This window comes from Rhinatrema bivittatum, chromosome 6 (assembly GCF_901001135.1).
Source record: "Rhinatrema bivittatum chromosome 6, aRhiBiv1.1, whole genome shotgun sequence".
In the NCBI taxonomy this organism is placed as follows: Eukaryota; Metazoa; Chordata; class Amphibia; order Gymnophiona; family Rhinatrematidae; genus Rhinatrema; species Rhinatrema bivittatum.
The window spans coordinates 50,094,927-50,107,853 of NC_042620.1; the positions used below are offsets into that span (position 1 = coordinate 50,094,927).

Sequence of the window (12,927 nt, forward strand, 5' to 3'; positions counted from 1 at the left end):
GGAGGAAGGGAGGTTATGCCTAGGATCCCTGGTTTCCCATGATTGTGCGTATACAGTAAGGGCTGCAGAATTGGCCACAGAAGACCGAGGATCCTTTAGAAAGAGATATATTGGTGGCAGTAGATAACGGATTTTCCTTCTCCTTCCCACCCTAGAAGAGAGAGAGTAGTAGCAATGGACGGTACAATCTATCCTCCTCTCACCCATATCCCCTCACTCACTGGCTCCTATCATTTCAAAAGAGGAGGAGGACAACAGCCTTGACGTTCCTCCAGTGTATCCACCCTCCTCCACTGCTGGAGTCTAAATGGTACATTTGTATAGTCTTTGGTTGAAACCATGACACATGCTCCCCCTCCCTAGAAGTGGAAGAGGGAGGATGTACTGGAGGAGCTGTAAGGCTGCCATCGTTGTCTTCCTTTCCTGTTTCGAAGTGATAGGAGCCAATGAGTGAGGAAAGCTGGAGGAAGCAGCGAGGAAGTGATCTGGGGATCGCCGGGGGAGGGTGGGATGGAAATGGGGAGGTGTGAATAAAGAAACGGAGATTGTGGAGGGATAGCAGAAATGAACCATGGTGAAATGGGGAAGTTGAGGGGTTCTTGAAATGGAGGAAGGGAGCAAACATGGATATGTGAGAGGTTCTTGGAATAGGGGGAACTAGTGAACCAAGGTGAGTGAGTGAGGGGGTTGGGGGAGGGGTGAACCAGGGTGAGTGAGGGGTTTGTGGGGGGAGAGGGTGTGAGCCAGGGTGAGTGAGGGTTTTTTGGGGGAGTATTGAACTGGGGTATCTGTAAGGGGATGGCAACCAAAGATTGAAGGGATTGGGTGGAGGTAAAGAAATGAGGGGGGGGGGGGGATCAAAGGGGCTTTGAAAGGTGGGATAAGGGAAAGAGCAGATGGGGTGTGATGGGGGTGTCTATAATTTCCTTCCTTCTCTTCTATCCCTATCTCCAGTACTCCCTATCCTCCCTCCTCCCCCACTCTTGATCCCTCTTTCCTCCTCTTTCCTCCTCTCCTTATTTTCTTTCCTTATCCTCCCTTAATCCCCATCCCCTTCTTATCCCCCTCTGTCCTCCTCCATCCCTTTGCTTTGCTATCTTACCCTTCTGCCTAAGATTCCTTCATCTCCTTCCTCTGTAATCTTTTTCTCTTTCCTAGATCCCTTCCTTACCATTCCCAATCACCAAGATCCCTTTTCCTGTGATAAAAACCAAATAGTCATTTTCTGACATTCTGTTTTTTTTTCTTTTACTTTATACAAATAAATTATTTAAATTGCAATATATACCCATTTGCTGCAAAATTGCCGCAGAATCTTGAAAAATCTGCTGCAGGAAACTGGGGTCTCTGTCATCCAAACCTGCCGACACTGGACCCCATGACACATATTTTGATCACTTGGTGTAGTGTCTCCTTACTCCTCGAAGAGGTGGGAAATGTTTTGATTTCCATCAGTAGCCTAGTGAGTGGTTAGAGCAGCGGGCTATGAACCAGGAGACCAGGGTTCAAGTCCCACTGTTGCTCCTTGTGACCTTGGGCAAGACACCTTACCCTCTATTGCCTCAGGTACAAACTTAGATTGTAAGCCCTCTGGGGATAGGGAAATACCTCTAGTACCTGAATGTAATCCGCTTTGAAGTGCTGAAAAAAAAAGTGCAAAAAGCAGAATATAAATCAAAATAAATACCATGCGTCCACCTGGGGTCCTTCCTCAGTCTCTTTTTTTTTTTTTTTCCCTGCAGAGCTGTGAACCTCGCAGTTTGATTGAGCTCTAAAAATTTTAGCTTTTTGTCTTGTGGAGAAGTACCTGACCTAGAAGGTCATATTTTTTGTGGTGGTCACTTCAGAGTGCAAAGTCAGTGAGCTCCAGGCCTTAGTAACTTATCCACCTTATACTTAGTTCTGTCGTGACAGGGTGGTCTTGCGTAAGCGCCTTAAGTTCCTGCCTAAGGTGGTGAGAATTTCCATCTTAAGTCAATCGTCCTGCCAGTTTTCTTTCCCAGGCCCCATTCACACCAAGGCGAACGAGCAATGCACTATTTGGACTGCAAGTGAGTCTTAACCTTCTACCTGGAATGGACAGAAGCCCATAGACAGTTCACTCAACTTTGTATTTATTTTGATGGGAATAGGTTGGGCAATGCCAAATAGACACTATCCAATTGGCTAGCAGACTACATCTCCTTCTGTTTTGCCCAGGCGGGACTGCATCTTGGGGGTCATGTCAAGATTCATTCTGTCAGCGTCATGGCAGCATCTGTGGCCCATTTTCGAGCAATTCCCATGGAGGAGATCTGCAAGGCTGCAACGGAGTTTTCTCCACACATTCACATCCCACTACTGTCTGGATAGGGATGGCCAACGTGACAGTAGGTTCGGCCAGTCTGTCCTCCAGAACCTGTTTTAGGTGTAGAGCCCAGCTTTCCCAAACTAGGACCCGTTGTTTGGGTTCATGTTGTCTCCCCCTCTGTTACCAAAAGCACCGGCAGTGTGGTGCCCATTGGCACCTGGTGTAGGTGTCTGTTGGTCCCCTCTTCTGTTGGGGAGCAGCCTGTAGCTAGGGATTCACTCGTGTGAGGACTACCATCCTGCTGTCCTCTGAGAATACCTGTTAACAGGTAAGCATCTCTGCTTTCTCCGAGAACAAGCAGGATGGTAGTCCTCGCGAAACCTGCCCGCTACCCCGCGTTGTTGGTTTCTCCTATTTTTTTTATATTACCGTAATTCTGTGTTGCAAGACTGAAGAGGGAACCCACGTAGATGCGTGGTATAGGGCTCCCTCTGATGATGACACCCTTGTGTGAGGATTAACAACCTGCTGTCCTCGAAGAACACCTGTTCCAGGTAAACAACTCTGCTCTCTGCATCCACAGGAATCCCCGACCCCCGACAATGAGTACAGAGAAGAACTAGAACCTTCTCCACAACTCACCATATAAAAAAAAATAAATTCTGATTCTGGTGTCATCTCATTATCTGCAACACAAACTCCAAATCCAGGCATAATAGTCCTACTTACTATTACTATTGAGAAAACACAACAAATAAGACCGATACAAATACCTACATTTTAAGTAGAATACCTCATCTCTGTCAAACACAGAACCGACCTTCACTAAATGTAGGAAGAACACAAATTACAAATATAGAGATACAAACTGAAATGGAAACCCAAAAAATTCACTCTGCATGCAGTGGGAAAACTGAAGAAATGGAAACACAAATATAGCTCCTAATATAATCCCAGGATCTGCAATAATGCAAACAAACTAATCTGCACAAAGTTACACCTGTATTATGAAATGCATTCAAACAGTAACAAACCTACTTATGAAAAAGCAACACTATAAATATTAACCCAGGCTCTAAACACCCATGCACCTCGTATTAGGAAAATAGAACAAGTCAAGCTGCTAAAGATAGCTACACAGAAATTGTAAGCTTGCAGAATGTCCTTACCTTGGTCACACATGCAGAAACACAAACCCTCACCAAATACAGAATAAAATGACCATAATGTTAATCTTTGTTTTTCATTGTTGCAGTGCATACAGAATATGACTTCTTGCTGTTTCCAGTTCAGTTTTTGTCTACATATTTCTATTTATACATTCCTCCTATATCAAAATCTAAAATCAAGAAATATAAAACAGTTGTAAAACTGTACTAACAGAATAAATGTTTCAAAAGTGCTAAAAATGCTGATGAATAGAATAACATCCAATAGTTAAAAACTCATTAAAAAAAAAAATGAAACATTCTCCAGACTCCAATAAAATATTTCAAAACAGGAGATGCATCACACAATAAATGGCAGTCAAGAAAAATAAACTAAAAACGGCCTTCTTTACTAATCTTCTCCAGCAGCTCTCCTTTCTGTGCAGGCCAGTAGCACACACTAGAAGCAGCAGTGGCTGCTGAAACTCTATCCTAACAGTCCTCTTCCTTAGGGCCCACAATCAGTTTCTGTGTCTCTCACACACACCAGTCACACTTCTCAACCAGTCTCTTTGTCTCACATATACACCAGTCTTTCTCACAGGACAAGCAGGATGGTTGTCCTCACAAATGGGTGACATCGAGGATGGAGCCCCAACCACAGAAAACTTCTGTCAAAGTTTCAGGAACTTTGACTGGCCCCTACTGGGCATGCCCAGCACGGCACCAACCCTGCAGCCAGCAGGGGTCTCCCTTCAGTCTTCTTTTTTCCGCGCAGCAATAGCCACGCGGTAGAAGAGCTCTTAACCACGTTCCTGACAGGAATTTCGAATAATTAATTCTGAAGAAAAATTTGCCCCTCAGGGGTCTCCCTTTGACAAATTTTTCGGTCCGCGGAACTTTGGTAAGTTTTTGCCGTCGTTTGGTCGACTTCTGTCGAGTTTGGCCCTTGAGGCCCGTTGGCATTCGACAGTCCCGCGGCTAAATTTTTGGCCTTTCGCCATGGCGTCGGGTTCCGTCGGTGTCCGGACTGTACCCGAACTATGTCAATCACAGACCCTCATGGAGTCTGTGTTTTGTGTTTAGGGATGAGCATGATGTTCTGACTTGCACCAAATGTGCCCTAATGACACCAAAGGGTCGCAAAGCTAGAATGGAGAAGATGGGGCTCCTCTTCCAAGCTCGTACCCCAACGCCATCGATTGCATCGACGTCATTGGAACCGGCACCGTCGAGGTCTCATCATCATCGACAATCCTTCGGTGACCGTCCGCCATCGATGACTTCGCGGCCATCGACTCCCGTTCCTTCCCCTGATGATCGAGAGGATCGGAAAGAAAAACATCGCCATTTACGTCATAAGTCTCGGCCTGTCGAGGAATCGACGTCATCGACCTCGGCACCGACCGAGCCACCGCCAAAAAAGTCTCGATCAGAAGTGGCACCGTCCACTACTGTTTCGCAGGCACCGAGGCAACCCTCACCCCCTCGGGGTTTGGGAGCCGCGATCTCACCGGTGACGGTGGTCCCTCCGGCTCAGCCTCCCTCTCCCGTCGAGCCGGGTCTTGTTACCCCTGGTCTCCGGGCAGAACTGGACCGGCTGGTCCAGGAGGCCATCGACAAGGCAATGCTACGGTTCCAGACTCCTCCGGCACCGAGAGTGGAACCGGTCACCGAGCCGATTGCAGCAGCACTGGCACCGCTGCTACACCGGATGGAGGCGCTCATGACAGCCCTTCCACCGGTGATACCTGAGTCACCGACACCGGTAAGACCGCTGTCACCGACAGGTTTATCATCAGGTGGAGAAACACCGTATCGAATTCCCCCTTCGGGAATTGTTCAATCGATGCCAGGTCGTCCCTCACCACCGATTTCTTCTTCGGGGGCGATACGCACCTCTGCTCCACCGAGGTTTCTGATGCCGACACAGATTCCATCGAGGCTGACACGGTTCCCTCGATGCCTGCACCGATACCGGCACAGATTCCATCGAGGATTTTCTCGATGCCCCCGGTGATTCCAACCGATATTTCGGAACCTCAACCTGGGCCTTCAGGTGTTCAGCCCCCTCGAGGTCCTGCAGGTCATCATCCAGATCCCTATGATACTTGGGGTGATGATACCTCTACTGACACCGATGATTTGCCTTCACCGCCCTCTCCTGCGGAGAGTAGAAAGCGTTCTCCCCCTGAGGACCTCTCTTTCATAAATTTTGTGAAGGAAATGTCAGAGTTGGTCCCATTCCAACTTCAATCTGAACAAGATGACAGGCACCAGATGATGGAATTGCTCCAATTTTTGGATGCCCCGAAAGTCATCATTTCTATTCCCATTCATCAGGTTTTTCTAGACCTTCTTAAAAAGAATTGGGAATCTCCTGGATCTGTTTCCCCGGTCAACAAAAAAGCTGACTCTACATATCTTGTACAGTCAGCACCTGGTTTTCAAAAACCTCAGTTAGACCATCATTCTGTAGTCGTAGAATCAGCTCAAAAGAAAGCTAAGCGACTAAAGCCACACTCTTCCATACCTCCTACTAAGGAAAACAAATTCCTAGATAGTATAGGTAGGAAGGTATATCATGGAGCTATGCTGATTTCCAGAATAGCTTCTTATCAACTTTATGACTCAATATAATAGGGTCATCCTGAAACAGATGCAGGAATACACTGATGCCTTGCCTGAACAGTTCCAGCCACAGCTTCAATCCCTTCTAAATAAAGGGTTTGAAGCTGGGAAGCATGAAATACGAACAGCCTATGACATCTTTGATGCTTCCACTAGAATTTCTGCCACGGCCATCTCTGCCAGACGTTGGGCTTGGCTTAAATCATCTGACCTTCGTCCAGAAGTTCAGGACAGGCTCTCTGATTTACCCTGCCTAGGGGATAATTTGTTTGGTGAGCAAATTCAACAAATTGTTGCTGAATTGAAGGATCATCATGAGACACTTAAACAGCTCTCATCCATTCCTCCTGACTTGCCTTCTAAACAGCCCTTTAGAAAGGACTCCAAGAAGTCTTTCTTTAGGCCACGAAAGTATTATCCTCCATCAACCAAGCCTAGGCCTGCACGGTCTTACCATAAGACTCAGCCTCGCCAGACTCGTAAACAAAAGCCTGCAGCAGCTCCACAACCGGGCCCTGCGGCGGGTTTTTGACTTTCACTTAGAGAGCAGTTGCCAAACCCCTCTTCCAGCTATACCGGTAGGAGGACGGCTGTGCCACTTCCTAGAAAAGTGGCATCAAATCACCACAGATCAATGGGTGATAGAAATCATTGCACAGGGTTACCACCTCAACTTCCTATCCCTTCCTGCCGACTCCCCACCTTTGCAGGCGTGGAGACTCACCGATCACTCTGTTCTTTTAGAGCAGGAAGTTTCTCTTCTCCTACAGTCAAACGCTATAGAACCCGTTCCTCCCTTACAACAAGGTCTCGGGTTCTATTTCAGGTACTTCCTGATACCAAAAAAGTCAGGAGGACTTCGTCCAATCCTAGACCTACGGGCCCTCAACAAGTACCTTTCCAAGGAGAAGTTCAAGATGGTAACCCTGGGCTCGCTGCTCCCTCTACTGCAAAGAGGGGATTGGCTATGCTCTCTAGACCTGAAAGACGCATATTCCCACATTGCGATCACAGAATCTCATCGCAAATACCTGCGTTTTCTAGTAGGCCGAAACCACTACCAATACAGAGTACTACCTTTCGGCCTGGCGTCCGCACCACGAGTCTTTACCAAATGCCTCGTGGTGGTAGCAGCATTCCTCAGGAAGGAAGGTGTCCACGTCTACCCCTACCTGGACGATTGGTTAATCAGGGCCCCAACCCAGCAAATAGCTCGGTCCTCCCTGACCCTAACAATTCATACTTTGCTCTCTCTAGGATTTCTTGTCAATTACGAGAAATTCTACTTGGTCCCATCTCAGACCTTTTCTTTCATTGGGGCAGACTTGGACACCTTACAAACAAAAGCCTTCCTCCCTCATCAACGGGCCAAGACTCTGGTGTCCCTAGCTCGCCAGCTGCGGTCTCAACACACAGCCACGGCTCGCCAATTCCTCATTCTACTAGGACATATGGCCTCCTCAGTTCAAGTAACTCCCATGGCCCGTCTGAGGGAAATTCAACTGGTCCCACCCCAGTGCCTCCTGGATTAGGCATGGATCTGGCCACACCTCACTCATGTAGAGATTGACAACTTCAGATACCATAGATAAATTTGTTGCTATTTCCTTGATCTGTAAACAATATTGTTTTTGAAATATGACATTTTTTTGAGAGCTATTTCAGATGACAGAAATGATGTCAGAATCCATTTTTCTAATCTCTGATTCCAAAGTATGTTGGATTGCTTAAAGGGCTTGATGCTGTGGAATATTGGTGATGAGTGGCAATGTCAGCCTGAGTGAATAGTCCAGATATCTTGTAAATAATGTATGATATGTATGCCTCACAGCTATAGGGAGGAACTGAAGACAAAAGGATGCAGAAACTTGTTGACCATAGTAGACCAGGGTGCCAGCAAGGATCCTTTGGCTGAGATCATCGATCAACCCAAAGGATCAGTTGCATTTTTTTATGAATCTTTGCTAGTACATACAGGGGTAGATTTTATAAATTTACGCGCATGCGTACTTTTGTTCGCGCACCAGGTGCGAACAAAAGTACGCTGGATTTTATAAGATAAGTGCGTAGCCGCGCATATCTTATGAAATCCGGGGTCGGCGCGTGCTGCCTGTTCCCTCCGAGGCCGCTCCGAAATCGGAGCGGCCTCGGAGGGAACTTTCCTTCTGCCTGCCCTCACCTTGCCCTCCTTTCCCCTACCTAACCCCCCGGCAGGCGTAAATTTGCTGGCGCGCCATCACCCGACCTGGGGGCTGGTCCGGAGGCCTCGACCACGTCCCCGACACGCCCCCCACCCCGAAATTTGCGCCGCCCACCTGACACGCCCCCTTTGCAAAGCCCCGGGATTTACGCGCGTCCCGGGGCTTGCGCGCGCCACCGAGCCTATGCAAAATAGGCTCGGCGCGCGCAGGGGCCTTTTAAGAGGGTTACGCGCATAACTTATGCACGTAACCCTTTTAAAATCCGGCCCACATTTCTTAACTAATTGGTTTTTGAACAGTAAGAAAACTCGTTTCTTTTCCTGTGATGTAATTTTGTGTAAAAACCTCCTGTACAGTTGACTAAATTTCTTTCTCAATTGATGGAGTAGGATTCTCTTAACAGCTGGTAAAATGTAATTTCTGACAATTGTCGATTTTGCCTCAACCATAAATTTAGTAGCATCCATAATGATGTGTTCCCCTTTTGTTGGCAAGTTTAATAATGACCTGTCATGCTGCTTGTAGCAAACGAAACACTTCTGAATTTTTAGTGGTAAAGTTAGAATCTCTCTTCAGGGGAGTCAACATTAAATGTAGATGAAGATTAATCATTCTTTGACATGCTTGAATACTAGCATCTACCAGTCCTGGCTAAACATTTTTGTATCTCAAAGGCGTCTGCATCCTGAGATGGGACAAATGGAAGTCTCTTGCTGAACACTTTCAGTTGATTGAGATAATACAAAATTAAAAGGATTGATCACAGCAGGTTCTTGTTTGACAATTGCTTGTTCATTAGTCTGTCGCAGGATGGTTCAGCTTGAAAATTTGGCTCAATTGAAAAAATTGATTTGTGGAACTGCCTGTGTCTTCTTGGATACATCTCTTTAAAAAATATGGTGTGTATGTGCATGTATATCTGTGTCCTGAGCAATCTCTTCTCCTGATGACTTATCTGAAGATTGTAACATACTTCCTTTGTATTTTCTTTTCTTTTACCTCCATCTATAGATAAATGAAACCCTTTTTGTAATCTAATTCATCTCTTAATGTATATTTACTACATTTAGTATCAGATTGAAATGTTGCCATATTGCCTCGAAAGGACTTAATTTGTAGGTCGAACTCATTAGAATATATGTCATTGCATCTAAATCAAAGCATATTTTCAAAGCACTCTCTTTAGCTTGATCTACAATAAGGATCATTAGATCCAAAGAACATTTTATTAAGTAGGTTATTCAATGGTGTGAGAGAAGCTGGTTTTTCACTGGTTTTGGTTCCTTAAAAATCCTTAAACTCCAGGATATGTTTTGCACAGCACTATTCAGTAAGGGTTCCATAATGTAGTTCAGTCCTCACTAATCTTTTGTTCAGCTCTTCTTTTTAGTATCTGACCATTGTGGGTACAAACCATTCTGCCCTTCAAACAATGAGGTGATATTCAGAAGACATGGCAAGCAATCTTCCAAAAATCTCAGGGTATTTTCCTAGGTTGCCATCATTCACACTCCTCACATCGAAGTGTCAATCACATGTAGTTCTACTGGAAACCATAAAGCATAGATGCAGTAAAGTAACCATGACACAAGTTAGCTTAGCTCATTGTTGAATTAAGAGTTCTACAGAATAAGAGACAATTTTTCTAGCTGTATGAAAGCTAGCATATTCATCCCTGTCCTGCTTGGTTTTAGTTGGTGCATGACCACTTAAACATTCAGCTTTTAGGAATGCATGTGAGTAGTCAAATGAAGGAACATTTTTCTTGCAGACTTACTAGCATTTGATGAAATAAGATTTTATATGATGTTCATTTTCTTCAAATAAATGTTTTTCAGGTTTTGAGATCACCATTGAACATCCTCATACAGATGTGGTGAAATGTACGCAGTTAGTGAGAGGTCAGTGACTTTGGGTTTTTTTTAAGTCTGCTCTAAATCTTAACATACTTAATTGGTCTATGCAATGAGTAAGAATTTAGGGCAGGGCTAGAAACATCCAGGGAGCCAGGTTACCTGGGTGCCTAAAATTTAGAAGTGCAAAACCTAAAAATAAAAAGCAGCAAAAAAATAAACTAAAAGCAGAGCAGATTAAGAGAAAAAAGCCAAACAAAATTAGCAAAATGGTGACAACAAAAGAAAAGAGAAATATTTTTCTGGACTCCTAACGATTTGCACCTTGTCTTAGGGAAACAATATTTAAATAACCCTTATAGCAGAGCTTTCTAAACTTTTCATGTTGATGACACACTTTTTAGACAAACATAATTTCATGACACAGTAATTGTCTACTAACAAACCAGAGGTTAAAGGTTAAACGAACAAAACGTATTTCAACAATTTATGTATGTTTCCTTAAATATATACATAAAGTTTTGTGGATTACATAATGTTACACCCACACTGATCCCCAGGCAGCTCCCATTCATTCTCACACCGCTCCCTCCCCACCCCCCAGGCATGCACACATTCATTCTCTCACACACACACACACACACACACATAGAGACCCCCAGGCAGGCAGGCACCAATTTATCCTCACACACAGATAGACCACACACAGGCAGGCACCTATTCTCACACAGACAGACCCCAGGAAGGCACCCATTCATTCTCATACACAGATACAGCCTCAGGCAGGCACCCATACATTCACACACATACACCCCCAGGCAGAGTCCTATTCATACACTTGCATACACTGAAGGCAGACCCCCTTCTCTTTCTTTTGCCAGCAACCTCAGAGCCTCTCTCATTCCTCTACTACTGCTGTCACTGCTGCCATGTGGATATTTGGGGAGGTGCTGATTGCTGCTACTGGCACTGAAGCCCGTTCTGCTACCTCCTCTGTGCAAGCCCCGCAGTATTAAATATTTGCGGGCTTCCACTTCCTCCATGCCGATCTCGTACATTGCGAGATCGGCATAGAGAGAGTGCTACTCTTGCACATTCCTAAAGATAACATGTGCCAATCACTAAAAGGTAAATTTTTTTTACCTTTGTTGTCTGATCTTAGTTTTCTAATCGGTTGGTCACAGGCTTTTTTTTCCCACCTTCCCTTTCTTGTTTTTTTGCCAATTCCTTTTACAGGGTTTTTTTTTCTATTTCTTTTCTCTCCATCTGTCTTCTTCCCTCAAACACACAATCAGGTTCTCATTCTCACAGCGGCCCTACTACCGGGTTTCCTCCTCTTTTCGGGCCACCGCGACATGGGGTATGCGGCGGCAGCCCATTAACGCTGCTCTTCTTCTGTACACGGCAGATGCTCCTCCTCCTTCCTACCCACGCGGCTCCGGCAACGTTTTTCTTCCGGGGCTGCGCAGGCAGGAAGGAGGAGGAGTGAACGAGACCCTTTTCTTCGGGACGAGGCGAGGCCCCGCCGATCTTCCTGCTGTAGTTCCCTGCTTCCGCCGGCCCTGCTGCTATGTGGACAGGGTGACACACCTTCACACTGTAGGTGACACACTAACGTGTCGCAACACACAGTTTGGAAAGCACTGCCTTATAGTTTTAAAGTACACAGGTACTTTTGTTGCACTTACTTTGTAGCTGATTTTCAAGGCTTGAAAATTAGCCAGCAAAACCTGCCTGGCTTTTTTTTTTCCCCCTGCTATTTGTGCCCGGGAGGAAGGAGTGGTGGCAGTAAAAATAGCGCGCACATTTTTGAAAATGCCAAGTATTTTCAGTGTCCCTTCTTCAATCTAAACAGACCCTCACCCCATTCCACAAATACTTATTTTTAAACTGGCTAAAACTCTGCAAACCTATAAATACTTTAGCTGGTCAGAGAATGGTAATTTTCAGACCAGTCAGTTTACCCAGTAAAATGGTTTTGAAAATCGCTCTCTTTAATTAGTAGATAGATGGGTTAGTTTTATATAGAGCAATACACTGCTGACACCTAAGGGTGTAGTTTTATAACAGGCTGTATAAATTTGTGGGCTGTTATGCACCCAAGTTACATCCATTGTCAAAGCAAACTTGTGAGTGTAAGTTTGCTTTGAAAACTATTTTCTTATATTCAAACACGTGGAACCAACGTAACAAACCAGCTCTCCAAGCCCACAAATGTAGGTAATATCCTAACTATCAAATCATCAAAAAACCCACATTACTCCAAATTGTATCCAAAATCAATTTTTTTTCTTATATTATCGTAACCCTTCAATGACTCAAAAAGAATTTTAAAAAACTCTTCTTTTTTTTAAAATTCTTTTTGAGTCATTGAAGGGTTATTTTTTTAAGAGAATGGTGGTTAGTTTCATAAAACTGAATCAAGGAGTACCATCCAGGTTTCCCCCATTCTTTATTGTAATCATGAACAAACCACCATCCCCCTTACTAATTTAAATTATTTTTTTCAAAAATTCAAAAAACTTAATTCTTCTAAATTGAAATATTATTTCATCAAAACTGGAAATAGTCCACCACTCTCGTGGCCAAAAACGGCTTAAAAATCCTTCCTTCTGTAGAAATCACTCATGATAACCCAATGTTTCGAACTGATGGTAGCTAAATAAACAGTACTAAAAATATTCTTCAATAATTACTTCATCAACTTTGTTTCCATTGAATTTAAAGAGATGAATACTTAGCTTAATAAACGCAGTTAAATAATGGACTGAATGAAACGCTAAACGGAAGTACTTGGAAGCACT

General features: G+C 44.6%; 1 protein-coding gene across 3 annotated transcripts in view; it reads left to right on the forward strand.

The window, feature by feature from the left end:
- The window catches only part of CCNT2 (cyclin T2), a 147,234-nt gene that overhangs the window by 53,937 nt on the left and 80,370 nt on the right, over positions 1-12,927 (forward strand). For all 3 annotated transcript variants that reach the window (XM_029605361.1, XM_029605364.1, XM_029605362.1), the window contains exon 5: positions 10,109-10,171. In XM_029605361.1, the coding sequence (XP_029461221.1) occupies positions 10,109-10,171 (63 nt within the window). The remainder of the gene's footprint in view (positions 1-10,108; positions 10,172-12,927) is intronic.